The 22,956-nt window shown below is 40.2% G+C and overlaps 6 protein-coding genes across 6 annotated transcripts; 5 read left to right on the top strand and 1 right to left on the bottom strand.

Moving 5' to 3' along the window:
• Window positions 1-1,644: 1,644 nt before the first annotated feature.
• On the top strand, window positions 1,645-5,802 carry SPT7 (SAGA histone acetyltransferase complex subunit SPT7; the record flags this gene model as incomplete). The annotated part of the gene is made up of 1 exon (XM_449420.1): window positions 1,645-5,802. The coding sequence occupies one exon, from the start codon at window positions 1,645-1,647 to the stop codon at window positions 5,800-5,802; it is 4,158 nt and encodes a 1,385-aa protein (XP_449420.1).
• A 1,715-nt stretch (window positions 5,803-7,517) lies between these two features.
• Window positions 7,518-12,017, top strand: CDR1 (pleiotropic drug resistance family ABC transporter; the record flags this gene model as incomplete). The annotated part of the gene is made up of 1 exon (XM_449421.1): window positions 7,518-12,017. One exon carries the CDS (start codon window positions 7,518-7,520, stop codon window positions 12,015-12,017), a length of 4,500 nt encoding a protein of 1,499 aa, XP_449421.1.
• Window positions 12,018-12,605: 588 nt separating this feature from the next.
• On the top strand, window positions 12,606-14,882 carry SEC18 (AAA family ATPase SEC18; the record flags this gene model as incomplete). The annotated part of the gene is made up of 1 exon (XM_449422.1): window positions 12,606-14,882. The coding sequence occupies one exon, from the start codon at window positions 12,606-12,608 to the stop codon at window positions 14,880-14,882; it is 2,277 nt and encodes a 758-aa protein (XP_449422.1).
• A 458-nt stretch (window positions 14,883-15,340) lies between these two features.
• Window positions 15,341-18,196, top strand: RPG1 (translation initiation factor eIF3 core subunit a; the record flags this gene model as incomplete). The annotated part of the gene is made up of 1 exon (XM_449423.1): window positions 15,341-18,196. One exon carries the CDS (start codon window positions 15,341-15,343, stop codon window positions 18,194-18,196), a length of 2,856 nt encoding a protein of 951 aa, XP_449423.1.
• Window positions 18,197-19,241: 1,045 nt separating this feature from the next.
• Window positions 19,242-20,507, bottom strand: ECM33 (Ecm33p; the record flags this gene model as incomplete). Its single annotated transcript, XM_449424.1, has 1 exon — window positions 19,242-20,507. One exon carries the CDS (start codon window positions 20,505-20,507, stop codon window positions 19,242-19,244), a length of 1,266 nt encoding a protein of 421 aa, XP_449424.1.
• Window positions 20,508-21,136: 629 nt separating this feature from the next.
• Window positions 21,137-21,592, top strand: SLM4 (Slm4p; the record flags this gene model as incomplete). The annotated part of the gene is made up of 1 exon (XM_449425.1): window positions 21,137-21,592. One exon carries the CDS (start codon window positions 21,137-21,139, stop codon window positions 21,590-21,592), a length of 456 nt encoding a protein of 151 aa, XP_449425.1.
• Between the last annotated feature and the right edge of the window lie 1,364 nt (window positions 21,593-22,956).

Genomic DNA, 22,956 nt, shown 5'->3' on the forward strand with positions numbered 1-22,956 from the left:
TTTAGACCCAGTTCAGCAGTTACTGTTAGTATTGTACTGCTGCGTAGAGCCTTCGAAGGAAAAAAAAAAGAAAGAAAAGTTTCCTAAAGTTGCTATGAAACAAACGTAGGCAAGCTAAAAGCGTTAATCAATAGGAAACGGGTTTCTTTGAAAAAGAAAAAAAAAGAAAAAGTTGATCCATTGAGAATATGCGATGGGGATCTTCTTAAGACGATGCCTGTTGCAGATTGAGAGTAGTGTTGAATGTCAACTTTGAGACTGGTATGAGCAAATCTAGAGTTTATTCCTGTTCAATTTGTTAAGCTGAGCTTGATTTTGAATTTATTGTTTATTCCCTATAAACTGAATAGCAACTGGGACAACTGAGAAGGCGGGTATTAGGATATATCATAGCAATACCATTATGACATTATCGTTCCTATAGATATGGTACAAAAATATCAATGAAGATTGAATAAATGTCTTTATATTCCTCTATCTACCTGATCACTTTTTGGGAGTCATCACGATGTCGGTGTTACATGTTATACCACCGTGGTGATTCAAGGTTCGCATAACTCACATAGATTTGATTCTTATATTTTGTTTTGGGTATTTGTCCCCCGTACCTTGTTAAAACCTCAGACAATTATAAGAATGTGGAGAATTAGACAATTTTACATTACAGCATTAGATACTGAAGTAAACAAGCTCAATTCAAGTAAAAATGAGAAACACAGGGCCACCTTGAAGTGATACAAGATGCATACTTAATAGATATTTACACTTCTTGAGCACTATATAAATATATATCATCCGTCAATGTTGAATGCCTTGTCAAACCTGGACTAGATATAACAAGATCATGCCACATACCACCAAAACAATAAACAGACACAACAATTCTCAAAACACGTAAAATACTCAAGAAATGAAAGACTTATACCCTCAATAGCATGCCCATCAATGCTGAGGAATAACAAAATTGATACTCTTATCATTTTTATATCTGATAATAAAAGCCATAATAACAATTTAATGATCATTGTTAAGATACTACTATATACTTGTTATGCAATGTATGCCTATGGACGAATACTCTTATTTTTCTTCCGGTAGCGATATGCCAAAGATTAGAGATTGCAAAGAGTTGACAAAATGATCATAATATGCTATAGCTTGGCCTTTTGCGGCGAACAATGAACAAGATTTTTGTTAATTTGACTGCTCAATAGGATAAAATCAAATATACAGTGCTAAAAAGTCAGTTAATTTAAGTTTGTGCGCTTTTCTACTGGTATATTTCCTAATTGGCTTACTTTTTCAGTCATAGTCGACAAAAATTTAAGGAAACAAAATAGACGGTGCAATTATCACACTCAAGAGAAGAAAAAACCTAACTGAGATCTCCATCTTGTGGAAATATAGATAAGCGAACTATAGTTATTCTCAAAGCTATCTCTGGACTTATTAAGGATTTCTTCGATCACATTCTGTTTTTATTTTTGATAGCACAAGCGCGATTCAAATAAGAACGACCCAGTACCCAATCAAACTGGGAAACTTGTGCTTAGAGTTAATTGACAAAACACTATCAATTGTCTAAACTAAACTCAGAATCTTTCACAAATTAGCTGAATCCTCCCCCAAAAAAATTAATGCATAATGACTATAGGGAACATATATGACTTAAACTTCCTGCTGAAGTTGACAAACAAACTATTTGAGAACCATACATTCGATTCTTACTTAACCAACCAGCAATTAATTGTCTTAAATCACATTCTGAAACATAATGAGCTGAACAGTGAAATCTGGCCGGATTTTATGTCTGGTAACCTAAGACTAAAAGTCAAGATAGATCAAACCGTTGAAGACAAGGCGAATCAAGAACAACTACAGACTACCGATGGGGTAGCTGGGAGCCCGAAAAGCACCCACATAAAAAAAGAAGACGACTTTGAAACCAATACAATCAATGACGACGATGAATTTACGAGATCGTACGATGACGAGGATCTTTCAAAACTTGATCTAGATGCTCTGAAAGAACAAATTGACGGTGCATACTTTGTTGGGAATCTATCTTTGAAAGTCAGATATGTGTTATCACAGTTTGGAATAGAAAACAATCTAACAGATTATCTTGAAGAAGGTATTGACAATACTGATAAGGTAGAGTCATATGGAGGAGAGAGTCCCACAAATGCCAATACGGAAGATAACTTATTTACCAGTACCGATGCTAATGAAGATGGTGAAGATGACGACTACGACTTTGATGAGGATGACGAACCAAACAAAGAGGCAGAAAGTAACGATAATGCTACAGAGGAAGTAGTAGAGTCTGATCGTACATTTAAAGACTCTACTACTCAATGCTTAACACTAGAAATTACAATTTCAAAGAATACTCTTGCAACGTATCTTAATCCAAATGACATCGAAGAGAAAATATTAGAGAACTCTGACAAATTCTTCCATTCTTTGGAAAATGATAGAGAAACAATGCTCAAAAAATTAAAACTTCAAAGAAGTGATCAGAAAATAACCACCGATTCTGATACTATTGATCTAAATGGAAATAATTCTGATGATAATAAAGGCTCAATCGATGACGACGACGACGACGCCACAATCCGAGTACCGAAAAGACAGAGAAACAGGGATGTGACAGGAGATGATGATGATGAAGAAGACGATGATGACGAATCTAAAAAGGATAAGGAGGGAAATTCTCCAAAAAAACTAAAAACCCTTCCCACCGGTCTTGGTATTGAGAATTTATCTTTGAAGCATTTGCTTTCGAGGATACAATCAAATAAAAACAAGCTGAATATTTCAGATTATGAGTTGAAGCATTTGCTAACAGAAGTCAGGAAAAACAGATCAAAATGGACATCTGACGAAAGAATTGGTCAAGAAGAACTTTACGAAGCTTGTGAACGTGTGGTTATGGAACTTAGAAATTATACTGAACATTCTACTCCATTCCTTAATAAAGTTAGTAAAAAGGATGCCCCGAACTATCATTTAGTTATCAAGAAGTCGATGGATCTAAATACAGTTCTAAAAAAACTAAAGGCATTACAATACAACTCTAAACAAGAATTTGTTGATGATATAATGCTTATATGGAAAAACTGCCTTACTTACAATTCTGATCCTTCTCACTTTTTGAGAGCTCACGCCATCGCGATGCAAAAAAAATCACTACAACTAATTCCTCTAATTCCAAACATCACGATAAGAAATAGAGCTGATGTAGAGAGAGAGCTGGAAGAATTGGAAAAAGATAAAGACTATAAGGACAACGATGATAAAGAAGATGCAGAAGAAGAGGTTGCAGGTTCAGGTAGAAAAGGGTTAACTATGGGAGCGCATAAACTAGCAAAAGATAGCTCAGCTACTAATAATGCCACCAATACTGATACAAATGAGGAGACTACTAAAGTCATTAACAAAATGGACATCGAAGTACAAAAGGGGGAAGGAGAAGAGAAAGAAGGGGAAGTAATGCCGGAATCAGACCAATCTTTGTCTCAGGACAAGGGAAATGATAAAATAATAGAAACTGAAACAAATTTTAGCAAGGATGATGACAAGCATTTAACGCCACAAAGTCATAATAACACTGAAGAAGAGACTAAGGATCAATCAGAAAAGATGGCATCGGAAAGTAAGACCGAAATAGAGGAAGATTCAAAAATCAATGAAAGCTCGGAAGAAAATGCTGGTGATAAAATTTATAGTAATGCTTCTAAAACTGAACAACCACAAGTAACTACAGTTATAGAAGGTGAAACTGAAGATAAAGGTGAAACTGAAGATAAAGGTGAAGCTGAGGTACCAGCAGATGAAGAAGAGGATGATGAGGAGGATGATGAGGATGAAGAAGCCCAAACTTTCGTTGTTGAAAAAGATGACGATAAAGACGATGTTGAACTGTCCGTGTGGAAAAGTATAACTGCAAATATAAGGGCAGACATATGTTTGAAACGTTCAGAATATTTCAAGACGGGCCAGCTCAATAGTGAATTAGATGCTCTTCTAAAGGATCCAGAACGCATGAAGCCTTTTTTCCAGTTATACAAGGAGTTCAAGGATCAAAAGGAGCTAGAAATGTTCAGATTGAAAATGGAACAGAACTCTATCATGAAAAATGGGTTTGGAACTGCACTAGTAAAACAGGAGGATTACTCGTCCATCGGGGGTGCCACAAACCCTAGTGAAAACCAAGAAGGGAATGATGCATATGGGAAAACTTATGAAGGTATGGATCTAGACAGCTCAACGCTATTAAAAGAATATGATACAATGAATTATTTACCTGAATTCGCATATGGAGGCCAAGATCAACAGATGCTAGACCAAAATGAAGAGGATGCAGTTAACCGTATCTTAGAGTTGGGTATGACAAAGAAAAGTGCTCTATTAGATAATGTCGGCAAAGGCTTAACTCCCAAAGTTAACAGCAATATTTCCTTAATACAAGAAATCAGGCATATTTGTCACAAGATATCTTTAATTCGTATGCTGCAAAATCCGTACTCGACTCAATTCAACAAAGCTAATCCCGGACAAATCTTAAATGCACATCAATACCGTTACGAGAAAGTAAATGATGATATTGATATTGACCCTATCTCGCAATTACATAACCATGATTACAAACATGACAAGAACGTAATGTGGAAAGTCATGCACAAAAATGTCTCTAAGATTGCGATGTCCAACGGGTTCGAAACTACTCAACCTACTGCTATAGATATTCTGACAGAGATAGCTGGAAACTATCTTTCCAATCTAACGAGATCGTTAAAGATTCACAAAGAAACCAACTCAGTCAATCGTATGAAACCGGAAGAGATGCTTGAGGCAGTTCTTCTTGAAAATGGTATCAATAAACCAGATGATTTATACAGTTATATGGAGTCTGAATTCGAGAAAAAGACTAAAAAGCTCAAGGATGTCAAGGCTAAGTTGGAAAACTTCTTGAAAGATCTATTGCGCCCTACCTTACAGGATTTATCTGAAAGAAATTTCGAAGATGAGAGCCAAAGTTTTGTAACTGGTGATTTTGCATCCAATCTCAATGGTGAAGATTTCTTTGGTTTCAGAGAGCTGGGTCTTGAACAGGAGTTTGGTATCTTAAGCAACTCGGTTCCTATTTCGCTATTGAGCTTTCAATTCCAAGCTACAGATAGCGAGACGAAGGAACAAGTTATGAAACTTCAAGCTGAAGAAATCAAAGATATTGTGTATGAAAAAGTCAGCAAGAAAGACCTTCAATCAGATAGATTTTCTCCTATCGTGCTGTCACTACTGACACAGTCCTATGAGAAGACGAAGTCTGCCATTCCGAAGATCAACAAAGTTGTAACAGCTGAGGCAGAAAAGGACAACGATGATGTCACAGAAGAGGAGCCAAAAACTAAACCATTGGAGGACAATGATGACCTGTTGGTCATGGAAGATGACGAATTGCCGGTCAAGACCAAGATGGGATCAAGGTTAAGATTACCACCAACTGGTAAGATATCTACAACGTACAAGAAGAGGCCACTTGCAGATGCGTTTATATTACCCGAGGAGGATCCAATCGATGAGATCAATGTTAATAATGATAGTGATCAGGTTAAAGTAGAAGACGTCCCTGAGAATAACGGAACGCCAATGGATAACGACAGAGAATTGGACCTGCAAATATCAGAGAATCCTTTGTTTGACTCCCCCGATATTGACAACAACAGCTTTGGTCTCAACTTAGAAGACAACGATATCGCTGTTTCCAACAGTTCTTTGAACCTGAAGCTGGGCTAGGCCCCCCCTTCCGATACAAGTTTTATGATCTTATCGTTAAATACCATTAGAAGTATTCTATAGTAGCGCATTCTCTACGCAAAGTTGTAAATACACAGTTATTAATATCGCTAGTTCAACCCCCACCGTCCTCTTTATTTAATTGTTAAAATCTTATGTAGATATGCTCCAAGTCCGTAAGGTTTCTCACGTACAATGCAGAAACACCGTGGAACTACATTTATTTCCAAGCCCCGTTATCTTATTGTGTAAAAGCCCAATTAATTGACCGACCCCCCACGGTGTATGCCTCAAGAATGAACTGAATCACAGAGAATATGTCAATTGAAATGACACATCCCGGTGCCAGTTACCATGTGAGTCTATTTTAAACCAGGTTTACAATCCACGGAATGAGAGATGTAAGAAAAGTGTTCCTTGTTATTTTTTGTTCACGTGACTAAAAAATCAGCCTTCCTTGGGGTTCACAGTGGTTTCTATCTCCACGTACGGCATCTCTCACCGGATTAATCCTTTCCGTGGAAGTGGTTCTGTGGTTCTGTGGTACTGTGGAAGTGGGAAACTATCAACATCAAAAATTTGATATCCTCAGATCAGCCCGCTAGAAGTGCTCACTATTGGCTTGATAAATCGAGGGACGTTTTCATGCGGTATTTTCTACGCGGAGAAGTGATGTTATTTTTGGAGAACTCGTAAATCATATCTGTTCCTCCCGTTTTTCAAAGTAGCGCATGGAAATCCTTAGTTCCACGGAACTTTTCAAAACCATTATGAAGGGCTACTGTAAAACAGCTGCACAAGAGTCTCTCTCTCTTAAGAGGTCGCTAAACGTTGCAACACAAGAAGCCCGTGAGTGGCTTCCCCGTAACGCCCCCCCCGCCATACCACCTCCAGGACTCGGTGGGAAAGGATGAGTAGAAATCGCGGGCTTTCCTTCGCGTAATAGGACTGCAAAGAAGCAAGAGAAACACCGTGGGAGAAAGGGACCCCTAAAGTAGCCCAACTCTGTTTGGAAGAATCAAAGGCAGGGACCTCTACCTCCACCGTACCACTGCCACACAGAAGAGCAGCGGGACTACCGGAACACGATTAGCCTTCGTTTACATGTTGGCAAACCCAGGACATAGATCAGAGTGTATTACATTAGCACAGACCGGCCGTGGGTAAGTTTTTCCTGACTAAAATGGCCGCAGCTGCAAGTCCACGGAATATTTCCCTTTTTTGCTCGATAAGTTGTACGTGCTGTCCTCTCAGATCGTATTATCCCCAAAGAAAAAAGAAAGAAAGTGATTTTCTCTTTCTTCTAGCAGCTATGAGTTGAGGAAGATTCCACGGAAAGGAGCGAGGAGCAACGATGATTTCACCCACAGAGCATGCTGTAGAGGCAATGGCTTAAATACAAGATCTGAAAATCTACAGTAATTGCTTTTGATGAAGAAGGATCAAGAATTCGATTACAACTTTTTATTTTAATTCGATGGTCTTTCTTCCACGGGATGCCCATCCGACAGATTAGACATTTCACAAACATAACTGGCACACACACAAACAAACAATGCTTCTATAGTGATTCAGTTAGTCCTCCACGGGATTTGGACTTGGACCTGGACTTGGATTTGGACTTGGAAAAAGTATATAAAAACTATATGCCAATTGATACTTACAGGAAAAAGAATTTACAACTCTTGATATATACAAAGTAAAGAAAAGTAACAATGTCTCTTGCAAGTGACAAGAAGGATGCCGATGTGGCGTCTACTACTACAACTGCGCAAGATGATGACAACTTGTCCACATATCATGGTTTCGACCATCATGTGCAGGACCAAGTCAGACAGCTTGCCCGCACATTGACTCAACAGAGCAGTCTGCATCAAAAGAAAGAACACACTCTGCCTGAGGAAGGTATCAACCCTATCTTTACCAACACTGAGGCCGATGACTACAACCCAAGATTGGACCCTACTTCCGATGAGTTCTCCTCTGCAGAATGGGTTCAGAACATGAGCAACATTAGCAACTCAGACCCGGATTACTACAAACCATACTCCCTTGGCTGTTACTGGAAGGATTTGGTCGCAACTGGTGAATCTGCTGATATCGAATACCAGGCCAACTTCTTGAACGGACCATATAAAGGTCTGAAAACTGTTTATAACACGGTGGTGCCATCCACAGCCTCTTCAAAGGACAAGAATTTCAAGATTTTGAAGTCTATGGAAGGTGCCGTCAACCCAGGTGAGCTGCTAGTTGTGCTAGGTAGACCTGGTTCAGGGTGTACCACTTTGCTAAAATCTATCTCGTCTAATACCCACGGTTTCAACATCGCCAAGGAATCTACTATCTCCTATAGCGGCATGACTCCAAACGACATCAGAAAACACTTCCGTGGTGAAGTTGTCTACAACGCTGAAGCCGATATCCATTTACCACACTTGACTGTTTACCAAACTTTACTGACAGTTGCAAGATTAAAGACTCCACAAAACCGTCTGAAAGGAATCGATAGAGAGACTTACGCTAGACATTTAACGGAAGTGGCCATGGCCACTTTTGGTCTTTCACATACAAGAAACACCAAAGTCGGTAACGACTTAGTTAGAGGTGTGTCTGGTGGTGAACGTAAGCGTGTCTCCATTGCTGAAGTCTCTATTTGTGGTTCTAAATTCCAATGTTGGGATAACGCAACGAGAGGTTTAGATTCTGCCACCGCACTGGAGTTTATCCGTGCTTTAAAAGTTCAAGCCAGTATTTCCAACGCTGCTGCTACTGTGGCTATCTACCAATGTTCTCAAGATGCATACGATCTATTCGATAAAGTCTGTGTGCTTTACGATGGTTATCAAATTTACTTTGGACCTGCTGGTAAGGCTAAGGAATATTTTCAAAAGATGGGTTACGTTAGTCCTGAAAGACAGACTACTGCTGACTTCCTAACAGCTGTCACTTCTCCATCTGAAAGAATAATAAACCAGGATTACATAAATAGAGGTATCTTTGTTCCTCAAACTCCTAAGGAAATGTGGGAATATTGGAGAGCCTCCGAAGATCATGCTGACCTAATTAAAGAAATTGACAGTAAGTTATCTGATAATTACGATGCTAATCTTGCAGAAATAAAGGATGCTCATGTCGCTAGACAGTCTAAGAGAGCTAGACCATCTTCCCCATATACCGTAAGCTATGGTATGCAAATAAAATACTTATTAATTCGTAATTTCTGGAGAATCAAACAGAGTTCAGGTGTTACGTTATTTATGGTCATAGGTAACTCGTCGATGGCGTTTATATTGGGTTCAATGTTCTACAAGGTAATGAAACATAATACTACCTCCACATTTTATTTCAGAGGTGCTGCCATGTTCTTCGCTGTCTTATTTAATGCCTTCTCATCCCTATTGGAAATTTTCTCTTTATTCGAAGCTAGACCAATCACTGAAAAACATAGAACATACTCGCTATACCACCCAAGTGCTGATGCATTTGCCTCTATCCTTTCTGAAGTTCCAGCTAAACTTATTACTGCCGTTTGTTTCAATATTATTTACTACTTCTTGGTGAATTTCAGAAGAAATGGTGGTGTCTTCTTCTTCTATTTCCTGATCAACATTGTTGCAGTATTTGCCATGTCTCATTTATTTAGATGTGTTGGTTCTGTCTCAAAGACATTATCTGCTGCGATGGTTCCTGCTTCCATGTTATTGCTTGGTTTGTCAATGTATTCCGGTTTTGCAATCCCAAGGACTAAGATTTTGGGATGGTCTAAATGGATCTGGTACATCAACCCACTTGCATACTTATTTGAATCGTTGATGATCAATGAGTTCCATGACCGTAAATTCCCATGTTCACAATATATCCCATCTGGTTCAGTTTATAATAACGTTCCAGCTGACTCAAGGATTTGTTCTAGTGTTGGTGCCATTAGAGGTAATGACTATGTTTTGGGTGACGACTTCTTGAGAGAGAGTTACTCTTACTTGCACAAACATAAGTGGCGTGGTTTTGGTATTGGTCTGGCCTATGTGATTTTCTTCCTTGTTTTGTACTTAATCCTTTGTGAGTACAATGAAGGTGCCAAACAAAAGGGTGAAATCTTGGTCTTCCCACAAAATATTGTTAGAAGAATGAAAAAAGAACGTAAACTGAAGAATGTTAGCTCTGACAATGATGTTGAAATTGGTGATGTTAGTGATATCTCCGACAAAAAGATTCTTGCTGATTCATCTGATGAATCGGAAGAAAGTGGTGCTAACATTGGTTTATCTCAATCTGAAGCCATCTTCCACTGGAGAAACTTGTGTTACGATGTTCAAATTAAAAAGGAAACTAGACGTATCTTGAATAATGTGGATGGTTGGGTTAAACCAGGTACTTTGACTGCGCTAATGGGTGCATCGGGTGCTGGTAAGACTACATTATTGGATTGTTTGGCGGAGAGAGTAACGATGGGTGTTATTACAGGTGAGGTTTCAGTTGATGGTAAGCAAAGAGATGACTCTTTTGCTAGATCTATTGGTTACTGTCAACAACAAGATTTGCACTTGAAAACATCGACAGTCAGGGAATCGCTAAGATTCTCCGCTTACCTACGTCAACCTGCTGATGTGTCTATTGAAGAAAAGAACCAATACGTTGAAGATGTCATTAAGATTCTAGAAATGGAACAATATGCAGATGCTGTTGTTGGTGTTCCTGGTGAAGGTTTAAATGTTGAACAAAGAAAGAGACTGACTATTGGTGTTGAATTGGCTGCTAAACCAAAACTTCTGGTCTTTTTGGATGAACCTACTTCAGGTCTGGATTCACAAACAGCATGGTCCATTTGTCAACTAATGAAGAAACTAGCTAATCATGGCCAAGCTATTTTGTGTACAATTCACCAACCTTCTGCTATTTTGATGCAAGAGTTTGATAGATTGCTGTTTTTGCAACGTGGTGGTAAGACCGTTTACTTTGGTGACCTAGGTGATGGCTGTAAGACTATGATCGATTATTTTGAAAGCCATGGCTCTCACAAGTGTCCACCAGATGCTAACCCAGCTGAATGGATGTTAGAAGTCGTTGGTGCTGCTCCAGGGTCTCATGCTAATCAGGATTACCACGAAGTATGGAGAAATTCCGATGAGTATCAAAAGGTTCAGGAAGAATTGGAGTGGATGTCCAACGAGCTTCCAAAGAAAAATACTAATAACTCTGAGACAGTCCATAAAGAATTTGCTACTGGTGTTCTTTACCAATGTAAGTTGGTTTCCCTTCGTCTGTTCCAACAATACTGGAGATCTCCAGATTACCTATGGTCAAAGTTCTTCTTGACTATTTTCAACAATATCTTTATTGGTTTCACATTCTTCAAAGCTGATAGGTCATTGCAAGGTTTGCAAAACCAAATGTTAGCTGTTTTTATGTTTACAGTGATCTTCAACCCATTGCTACAGCAGTATTTGCCATCATTTGTTCAACAAAGAGACTTATACGAAGCAAGAGAAAGACCTTCCAGAACATTTTCATGGAAGGCTTTCATTGTTTCTCAAATCCTTGTTGAAATCCCATGGAATATCCTAGCTGGTACTGTCGCTTTTGTGATTTACTATTATGCTATTGGGTTCTACTCCAATGCTTCTGTAGCACATCAACTACACGAACGTGGTGCTTTGTTCTGGTTGTTTTCGTGCGCATTCTATGTCTACATTGGATCTCTTGCTCTATTCTGTATTTCCTTTAACCAGGTGGCAGAAGCAGCAGCAAACATGGCATCCTTAATGTTCACTCTATCGCTATCTTTCTGTGGTGTTCTAGTTACTCCAAATGGTATGCCAAGATTCTGGATTTTCATGTACAGAGTATCGCCATTGACATATCTGATTGATGGTATGCTTTCTACTGGTGTTGCTAATGTCGCCATTAAGTGTTCTAACTACGAGTTACTGCGGTTTTCTCCTGCTGCAAACTTGACTTGTGGCGAGTACTTGGGACCATACCTACAAACCGTGAAGACTGGCTACATTGTTGACCCATCAGCTACAGACACATGTGAACTATGTCCATACTCTCATACCAATGACTTCTTGAGTTCTGTTAGTTCCAAGTACTCTCGTAGATGGAGAAATTGGGGTATTTTCATTTGTTACATTGCTTTCAACTATATCGCTGGTATTTTCTTGTACTGGTTGGCCAGAGTTCCAAAGAAATCTGGTAAACTTGCCAAGAAATAATTTATTTAGCCTGCGCTCATAATCTGGCTCTGGTATTAATACATATTGCATTCGGAAAACTATTAGTTTTTATAAATTTCATAGATTTTATTTTTAATATTATAATTTAAGTTCATGTTTGTTTATCATCAAAATTTTATTAATGGGACAACATCCTAATGATGTTCTAAAGAAGTGGATCAGATCCTTAAAATCGTCAGATTATATTGTTGAATTTTCCCGTATCTCATATATCAAAAGTATATAAAAGAAATCTGCTCATAGGTATAAAATTTTAGACAGCGCTCGGTAAAATATATTCTAGTAGTACATCTATTTACTTAACCTATTATTCTCTGAAACTTAGTTATTTATAGTGCATATTCAACCATTTCAGCAGTACTAAATTATGGTTATGCTTGTCGTTTTGTATTACAATGTAGGTCGGCTGATTCAATTGTCCAAAATCGAGAAATATAAGGATATTTCAGCAGGAATTCAGTAATAGTCTTGTAAACTTTGATGTAGTTGGGCATTAAGTGTAAAAGAAATTTAGTTGATTCCCATTTCTTGATACAGACCTAAACATCATCAAACTAATAAGATAATATGTTTAAACTTCCTGGGTTTGGTAAGGCTTCTATTAGCCATAGCCCACCAGACATGAGCAATGTTAATATCAGACCTGTCACTTTATGTGTTACTAATTGTCCAAACAACACATATGCACTAGCCAATGTCGCTGCTGTCAACCCTGCTGATTTACCAGATAACATATATATTATTGTGGACAACTTGTTTGTATTCACAACAAGGCATTCAAATGATGTCCCAGCTGGGACTATTGGTTTTAATGGTAACCAGCGTACTTGGGGTGGCTGGTCATTAAATCAGGATGCGCAGGTCAAATCCTTTGATTTATTTAAGTATGCTGGTAAAGCCTCATACTTGGGAACTATAGATATGGAAATTACGTTCAGATCGAGAAACAAGGCAGTTGCCACACCTTTTGACCAAGATGAATTGGCTGCCCAATTTGTCGCAAACTTTGAATCTCAAATTTTCAGTCCAACACAGTATATGATCATGGAATTTAAAGGCCATTATTTTGACCTAAAGATTAGAAACCTTCAAGCGATTGATTTGGGTGACATAGATTCATCGGCTCCAGTATCATCAGGAATTGAAGTGAAGGGTATACTGACAAAGCAAACACAAATTAATTTCTTTAAAGGTAGAGATGGATTAGTAAACCTGAAATCTCCAAATTCTTTGAGACCTAGATCAAATGCTGTTATTAGACCAGATTTCAAGTTTGAAGACCTTGGTGTTGGTGGTCTTGATAAAGAATTCACGAAGATCTTCAGAAGGGCTTTTGCAAGTAGAATATTCCCACCAGCTGTGATTGAGAAATTGGGTATTTCCCACGTTAAAGGTCTGTTATTATATGGTCCACCAGGTACTGGTAAGACATTGATTGCAAGAAAGATCGGTATGATGTTAAATGCCAAGGAACCAAAAATTGTTAACGGTCCAGAAATTCTAAGTAAATACGTTGGTTCATCTGAAGAGAATATCCGTAATTTGTTTAAAGATGCAGAGGCTGAATATAAATCCAAGGGTGAAGAATCCTCTTTACATATTATTATATTCGATGAATTGGATTCTGTCTTTAAACAAAGAGGGTCTAGAGGAGATGGAACAGGTGTTGGTGATAATGTTGTCAATCAATTACTTGCCAAAATGGATGGTGTTGATCAACTGAATAACATATTGGTTATCGGTATGACAAACAGAAAAGATTTGATTGATGGTGCGTTGCTACGTCCTGGTCGTTTCGAGGTTCAGGTTGAAATACATTTACCGGATGAAGCAGGTAGAGTACAAATTTTTGAAATTCAAACCAAAAAGATGAGGGAAAATAATATGATGAGTCCCGATGTAAACCTTGCAGAGTTGGCAGCGTTAACCAAGAATTTCTCTGGTGCTGAGATTGAAGGTTTAGTGAAAAGTGCAAGTTCTTTTGCTATAAATAAATCTGTCAATATAGGGCAAGGCGCTACCAAGATTGATCCAAAAAATATTGCACAATTGAAAGTGACCAGAGCGGACTTCTTGAATGCCTTGAGTGAAGTTACTCCAGCTTTTGGTATCAGTGAAGAGGATCTAAAGTCGTGTGTTGAGGGAGGAATGTTTGTCTATTCGGAGAGAGTGAATGCTCTTTTGAAGCATGGAGCGCGTTATGTGCGTCAAGTTCGTGAGAGTGAGAAATCAAGACTGGTTTCGTTACTAATTCATGGACCGCCAGGTTCGGGTAAGACAGCTCTTTCCGCAGCCATTGCTTTGAAGTCTGAGTTTCCATTTATCAGAATGATATCGCCAAATGAACTAGCAGGTATGTCTGAGGCAGCTAAGATTTCATATATCGACAATACATTCAGAGATGCATACAAATCACCAATGAATATCTTGGTCATCGACTCCATTGAGTCATTGGTTGACTGGGTTCCTATCGGACCAAGGTTCTCTAATAACATTCTCCAAGTATTAAAAGTTGCATTGAAGAGAAAACCTCCTCAAGATCGTCGTCTACTAATACTAACTACCACTTCTGCTTATTCTGTTCTTCAACAAATGGATATATTGAGTTGTTTTGATAATGAAATTGCAGTTCCTAACTTGTCCACATTAGACGAGTTCAACAACGTAATGAAAGAGGCGCAATTCCTGGACGACTCAGGGAGAATGCAAGTCATTTCCCAGATGCAAAATGCAGGCACAAAGATCAACGTCGGTGTCAAGAAAGTGTTAACTAATATCGAAACCGCTAGACACGATGACGATCCTGTTAACGAATTAGTAGAACTAATGACCCAATCTATATAAAGCAGCAACATCACCAAAAATATATATACTTAACAATAGATAGATAGCCTGTTCTATAGAGTCATAGAGTTATTGATATACACTCTAATGTACATTAGCTGATAAAAAATAATATTAAACAATCTAAATGTATCAGGAGCTGTTATACACAGCAAGAAACAACTTATAGAGCAATATGTCACATGACAGTAAGCGTGAACGTGTATATAACGATGGACCTTAAGGAATGAACTGTAAGCGTCCGGGTAAACCTAATTGGCCTCTTCTGAAAAATTTTCTGAAGCGGAAGGCCATCGCTTGCTCACGCAGTGGGAAGACATCACCATAGTTTGTATTGCAAGAGTGTTCAATGGAGGCATTAGCGGGATAAAAGGAGGTTATATCAGGCTTGCTTATGGATAGTTTTTGTTAATAACGGAACTGAGACAAAGAGCATCGCAGAAAGCTAAACTAATAAGATGGCTCCACCACCACTACGTCCTGAGAACGCTCTGAAGAGAGCCGACGAGTTGATCTCGGTCAATGAGAAGCCAGCTGCTCTACAGTCTTTGTATGAGTTCATTACTGCCAGAAGAATTAGATATGCTACTCCTTCCCAAGTTGAGCCAATTGTGTTCAAGTTTTTGGAACTAGGTGTTGAGTTGAAGAAAGGTAAGTTGATCAAGGATGCACTATACCAATACAAGAAGCTGGTCCACGGTTCTGCTGAAGGTTTGGTTTCCGTTGGTGCTGTTCTAAGAAAGTTCATTGACTATGTTGAGACTAAGTTGGCCTCTGAACAAGCCAAGGCTGAAGAAAAGCAAAAAGAAGAAGTTTCTGATGATCTTGAAGGTGGTGTTACCCCAGAAAACTTGTTGTCCTCAGTCTACGAAGCCGACCACTCCGTCGCTGGTTTCAACGATGAAGCTTTGAACTCTTGGATGAGATTCAGTTGGGAATCATACCGTACTGCTCTGGATCTACTAAGAAACAACTCTCAACTAGAAATCACATATTCTGGTGTTGTTTCCAGAACCATGCAATTCTGTCTAAAGCACCAACGTAAGAATGAATTCAAGAGATTGGCTGAGATGCTGCGTCAACATTTGGATACTGCTAATTATCATCAAAGCAAATTTGGCAGCAACCAAGTTGATTTGAGTGACGCTGACACTCTACAACGTTACTTGGATCAAAGATTCCAATTGGTTGATGCTTCTGTTAAGTTAGGTCTGTGGCATGAGGCTTACAAGGCCGCCGAAGATGTCTATCACTTGATGAAGATGACCACACGTAAGCCAAAGAGCTCCACCTTGGCTAACTACTTTGAAAACTTGGTTCAAATTTTCTTGGTTTCTGGTGATCAAATTTTGCATACTTTGGCTTGGAAGAAGTACTTTGAATTGTACTCCACTAACCCAAATGCCACTGAAGAGGAGTTTAAGAAGATTGCCTCTACCATCTTCTTATCTGCTTTGTCCATCCAATTGGATGATTTGCCAAATGTTCGTTACAACTACCAATCTCGTTCCTACCGTCTACTAGATGTTGAGACTAAGCCAACCAGAAAGGAAGTCATTCAATCTATTGTTGAAGATGATACTATCTTCTCCAGAGTTGATGCCGAGACAAAGACCTTATATGAAATCATGGAGGTTGAATTCGATGGTGAAAGCTTCAAGGGTAAGTTTGAAGCCATTCTGCCAAAACTAGAAGGTGAATCCTATTTCGCTAACTACTCTGTATCTTTGAGAGATGTCATCATTAGAAGAATGTTTGTCTTTGCCTCTCAAAAATATGAAGACATCTCATTGAATGACCTATACTCCTCTGTCACATTTTCTTCTTCTTTTAAACTAAGTGAATGGGATATTGAAAAGCAATTGTTGCAAGCTGCTGTTGATGACTACGTCTCTTTCCAATTGGACCATGAACAAAACAAGGTCACTTTCGTGAAGGATCCATTAGTTAACTTCGCTGCTATTAAGGAAGAAGAAGTTGAAGAAGAGGAAGAAGAAGAAGAGGAAGAGGAAGAGGAAGAGAAGGAAGCTGAGGGTGCAGAAGGTGCAGAAGGTGATACCGAAGAAGGTCAAGAAGCCGTTGCCGAACCAGAGCCTGTCATCAAGCGTAACTACTACATCCGTAAGAGACTTTCTGAGCTTTACGAGAAGTTGCTTGAGGACACCGATTACAACACTGTTTCTTATCTAGATAAGGTTAGAATTGCCCGTGAAGCTTTGATCAAGCACACCAAGGACACTATCGAAGATATGAAGAAGAACTCTGAGGAAAGAGCTAAGATGCACCAAGAGAGAAGAAGACAACACATGGAATCTGCTGCTATGAACGCTGAGAAGGATGCTGAGCAAAGACAAAAGCGTATCATGGAAGAAAGAGCCTCCATTGAAGCCAAGTTGGAGGAAGAAGCTCACCGTCGTCTGATCGAAAAGAAAAAGCGTGAGTTTGAAGAAGTTAAGCAACGTGAAATCCGTAAGTTGGTTGATGAATTGAATGCCAAGGGTAACGGTACCAAGGTTGAATACGATGAAGTCAAGGATATGGATATCCCAGATATCACGAAGTACTTCGTTAACAGATTGTCTAAGAACAAGGATGAATTGGAAGAACGTATGAACTTTGCTGTCAAGAGAATGGATCACTTGGAGAGAGCATACAGAAAGGTTGAATTGCCTTTGTTAAAGAAGCAAGCCGATGAATTGCGAGCAACTGACGAGGTCAACTTCGGTAACATGAAGAAGAAGATTGTTGATGCTGCTAAGGCTGAGTATGAGGCTAAGATGGAAGACTACAACAGAGTATCATCTGTGTTTGACGACTACAAGACCTTGAGAGACCGCATGTTGGCTGCACACAACGAAAAGTTTGCTGCTATTCGTGCTGAGAATGCCGCTAAGTTAGAGGCTGCCAAGAAGGCTAGAATTGAGGAAGTCCGTAAACAGCGTTACGAAGAGTTGCTTGCTAGAAGCGAAGCCGAGAAGAAGGCTGCTGAGGAAGCTGAAAGAAGAGCCAAGCTTGACGAAATTGCTAGAAAGCAAAGAGAGATGGAAGAGGCTTTGGAAAGGAAGTCTGCTGCCAGAACTTTCACCCAACCAAGAGCACCAGTTGTTCCAAACGCCAACTTGGACGAGATCGCCAGAAAGCAAAGAGAAATGGAAGAAGCCATTGAAAGAAAGCTTGCTGGTAAGTCTGCTGCTCCAGCTCCAGCTCCAGCTCCAGCTGCTTCCACCCCAGCTGCTTCTACCCCAGCTGCTCCAGGTAAGATGTCCTTCGCTGAGAGAATGAGATTGAAGAGACAACAACAACAACAAAAATAAGAAGAAACTAGATAGACCTACGTAGTTTTTTCTTTTACATAATTATATTTCATGTAACATATTCACCGCTTTGATATCAAGACAAAAGAGCATATTTGAATTCTTGTGCAATATCAGGAACAAAAAGAAAAATGTGGTTGAAGTGTAAGAGCAGGGTAAACCAGTATAGTTAACGGTAGTATCACGAAAGCTGGTTGTGGAACAGACTAACCTGGTTGATATATAGATTGATTTGGAAACAGTAATTATTATAATTATTATTAATAGTGGGGTATCGATTGGGTCTATATTTTTACAAAACTAGATAAATTGGAATAAAATAAAAACAAACTTTGTAAAACGATTTCTTTTTATGGGTTCCATCAGAGCTTTAAAAAGAACAAAAAATAAAAATTTTTATAAGGATAACGAAAATGAAGCAAGTAGCTCCAACTAGCTCCCTTTAATTGTATGGGTAAGTTATTGTCCTGTGGACAAGAAAACGTCTGTAAACTATGCCAAACTTTATCTCCTTTTCTCTTTTCTTATAATTAAGGAATTTATGGGGATTTTTGAAAGTGTAAAAAATGTCATTAAAAGAGCGTTACGTCTAGTGTCTAACTGTCAGTGCTGCTGCAGAAAAAAAAACGGTAACTTCGGAAAGAGTGTGTCTTTTCCGAAAGTGAAGAAAGCTAACAATTCTTCCTGGAGTTTAAAGAGAAGAACAAAACATCCTGGTCTGCCGTTTGTTATTTTGTTATCAATAGTTTCACTTTGTCTCTATATATGGTTTAAAAGATCAACTGGTGAGTGGAAATAACAAGGAGTGAGCACGCCCGAAACAACATTCCTATTGTATAAATATTTTTGTTCGTCTCAATTTCAGTGGAGTTATTAGTTATTAAATGCGATTGGTTGAGATGTAATGAAGGAAGTACATTTCACACAAAAAATATATCTGTGGTGTGAAAGTAAATTTCGATCTCTTATAATTTTTTTCTCAGTAGAAGAGGGGAAGGAATAACTGTAATAAATAAATTATTGAGCTATTATTTCGTCTACCTCATCATAGCAAAGCGACGGCGACAGCAGCGACGGCACCGAAGAAGGAGCCGGCTGGGAAGACTTCTTGGGCGGCGGCACCCTTAGACTTCTTGGTCTTGGTGGAGGAAGTGGAAGCAGTGTCGTTGGATCTGGCGGTAACAGTAGCGGAAGCGGAGGAAGAGGCGGAAGAAGAGCGGGATCTGGAAGACATGCTGATGGAAGTGGAAGTAGCACCGTTCTTGCAGACGAAGGAGTCACCTTGGATGGCACCCTTGCTTTGTAGGGACTTCAAAGGAGAGCAGGAGAAGTTACCGGAGACGGTGTTGAAAGTGGCACCACCTCTGACGGACTTCAAGGAGGACAAGTCCAAAGTGGTGAAGTTACCGGTGATGTCGATGGCACCGCCGACAGTTTGGACGTTCTTCAAACCGTCGATGGTCTTCAAGTTAGTGTTGTTGGCGACGACCAGACCACCGCCGACGGAGGTCAAGTTCAAGAAGGACAACTGGGTCAAGTCATCGTTGGAGACAACGGATAGGGATTGACCGACCTTGGACAAGTGGGTCAAGTTCAAAGTGGAGATGGTGTTGTTGATGAAACCCAGGGAGGCGTTAACGGACTCCAGCTTGGCGAAAGAGGCGTTTTGGACGTCTCTCAAGGTGATGTTGTTGGCCCAGATCAAGTTGTCAAAGGACACGGCGGTTTCATCGGCGTTGGAGGCGAATTGCAAAGCACCTGACACGGATTCCAAAGAGGACTTGAAAGAGTTCAAGTATCTGTTGTTGTTGATGTTTAGGACGTTGACCTCTTTCAAAGAGCCGAAACCTTCGACGGACTCCAAAGAGGTGTCGGAGACGACGATGTTGTTGGCGGATTGCAAGTTAGTGTTGAAAGTGGAGATGGCTGGCAGAGTGATCAAGTTGATGGTGTCGACTTCTTCCAGCGCACCGAAGGACGCAGTGGTCAAGATGGTCAAGTCCTGCATGTTCAAAGCACCGGTGATCTCCTTGACGGAGTCAGCAGCAAAAGAGCCCAAGGAGGTGGCATTGTAGATTCTCAAAGAACCATCGATCTTCTTGACACCGGCTAGCGCAGCAGAGCCAAGAGCACCAGTGATGGTCAAGTTACCAACAATGGTCTCACACCCGCTGTACTTGTCCAGATCAGACTGTGCAGTAGCAGTAGCACTGCTACCAAGAGAACACCCAGATGGAACATCGTCAGATGTAGAGTTCTGACCCAAAACAGAAGTAGCCATAGCGGCATATACCAATGATGTGACCTTCATTATTTTATTTTATTTGTTTTTTTATTGTAATTCGTCGTTGTTTCCTTTCTCCTCCCGATTCCCCACCAGTATGTGTCTTGCTACCCAAGGGCACTAGCTTTATATAGCTTCACCCAGAAGTGAAAAAAATTTTTCATTTTCCCGTTTTGTTTGTTTGTGTTTTCTCGTCCGTTTACTGCGCTCTCTCTCTCCCCCTCTGATGTTTACCAATTTCTCTGTTGGTACCACACAAACACCCGCAGCAAGTTTCGGTTATTTTTCCCGTCTCTCTCCCGTCCCTCTCTCTCTACGGGTGTTTCTTCGTGTGATGACACGACCCAGACCGCGTTTTTGGGTGTCCCGCGCGCACTTCTGGGTCGCCAGGTACCGCATTGTCTTGCGTGTCAACATATAGTGTTCTTGTATTGACATACAATACAATACAATACAACAATACAACAATACAACACAATACAACACAATACAATACAACAACACATCAATATAACGTTTGTGGTAATACCATAATATAACTGTGTACCCCCCCCCTCTCTCGTGGGAGCGTGGCTCACGACCTGAGGTTTGGGTATTTCTTGTCTTGGCCCTTTCGAAACTAGCAAGTTCATTCCCCTCTTAGAAGTAGCACAGAAATGATACACTCTCGAAACGTACAGGCGCTGCTGGACGGTATGCTCGGCGGGTGCGACGTGCTGGAGGGCACCGTGCCGGTGCCCGCCCTGCACAGCGTAGCTCTGCTCTCCGCAGACACGGGATCCATCATATCCTTCAGCAAAGAGCACGACCTCGAGCATGGCCCAGCGGAGCACGACTCCCTCAACAACTTGCGTATCATGGCACTGCTGGTCAAGGACAAGTTCTCCTCGGACGAGAAGAAGTCCTGCGAGAAGGGCTACGACCTCGACGGCGGCCACAGGGCGTACACCTACGACGTCGAGGACCTGCACGCCAGCGTGACCAGGATCCCCGATAGCGACCTCCTGCTCATGCTCCTCGCCCACAGAGACTTCCCTTACGGGCTGCTCAACATGAAGCTCAAGGCGTGTGTGAAGTCGTTCGCACAGCTATACGGATACAGGCTCGGTTAGCGGGGCCACCTCGCGGTACTGCGCCCGAAGCACAAGACCAAATCTATACTCTTTATACAATACACTGCTACAAGACATTGCTATACCATAATCCACAGTTGACCTAACCCGTTCAAGGGCTTCATGAGAGATCCATGCTGATATGTTTTCAAGTTTGTTTTTTTTTGTTACAATCCGCAGCTGTGTTATACCTGAAGTGCGCTAGTGAGTGTTGTTATATCCCCCGGGTGAGGGTGAAAGTAAGCCCTCTTTGCCGATATAACACCCACTTACCACACCAAGGTTGCTGTGTTGCGGGTTGTGCTAAAAATATCTAGTCTGTCTCACCCCCCCTCCAAATCCCGATATTAACAGAAAGGCCATCTTAATTTATAAAACTGCGATTTAATTACAACGGGAAACCAAACAGTATACTCTTCAGTGCAAGATGCTCTCAGCACAAGTTACTCTCATTTGCAAGACACCCGCAGCAATACAACTGCGACATCGAACCCGGATATGAGCCCCGAAGTGAATCTGCCTCCCTAACGTTAGCGAATGTCTCGAATAGCCAGAACTGTCCGATATATCGAAAATTATATCAAATATTCCTTCACTAGCTCTGTATTGAAAACACGTAGGTTAGGTAATGTCCACATATAAAGTATTTATTATTCAATTTAAATTAATCAAAATGAGAACACAGAGTTTAACCCACTGAGTTCTTCTGGTGAGTCAATAAGATAATCATCCTATCATTTTTTTGTCAGGACTACTTGTCTCATTCTGACACTGCAATAGCATGGACATACCCCACAACATTTGATTTAGAGGATTAATCTGCTCAAAATACCTCCCAACAGTAAGCACAGCTATTTGTTAATCCTCATCTACGCTTTATCCCTCTTCCTCACCACTCCTTCTCTCATACTTTCTCAATTACACTTGAGCTTCTTTAAAATGATTTGCGGAATGGGTCTTACGATGAGCTCAGGAAAAAGAAAAAAAAGGCAGTACAGAAAAGCACGATAGAAAACTTAATAGGGATGCGAGACTCGGTGAAGGTTGGTGTTTTGTGCAGACTCAAAATAAGGACAGAGAAACAGATTGGTCTGTAATTGTCCTTCGAAACGTTGACAGGTTTGCTTGAGCACAATGGTAGGCAGGAAATTCATCATGACGGTGGACTCAAAATCCAGTTTCCTCGACAGACAGGATCTATCACAATTAAAGGAATTTCACATTAGCAAATACATGTTGTGATCGGTGGACATTGTCCCCAGAAGGAGGCAGCCTTTGCAACAGAACATGGGGAGTTTGCGGAAGAGATAACTCTCATCAAAGTGAGAGCAACTTAGTACAAGCAATATGATTAGATCCAAGTG

Source organism: Nakaseomyces glabratus, chromosome M, assembly GCF_010111755.1.
Source record: "Nakaseomyces glabratus chromosome M, complete sequence".
NCBI lineage: Eukaryota > Fungi > Ascomycota > Saccharomycetes > Saccharomycetales > Saccharomycetaceae > Nakaseomyces > Nakaseomyces glabratus.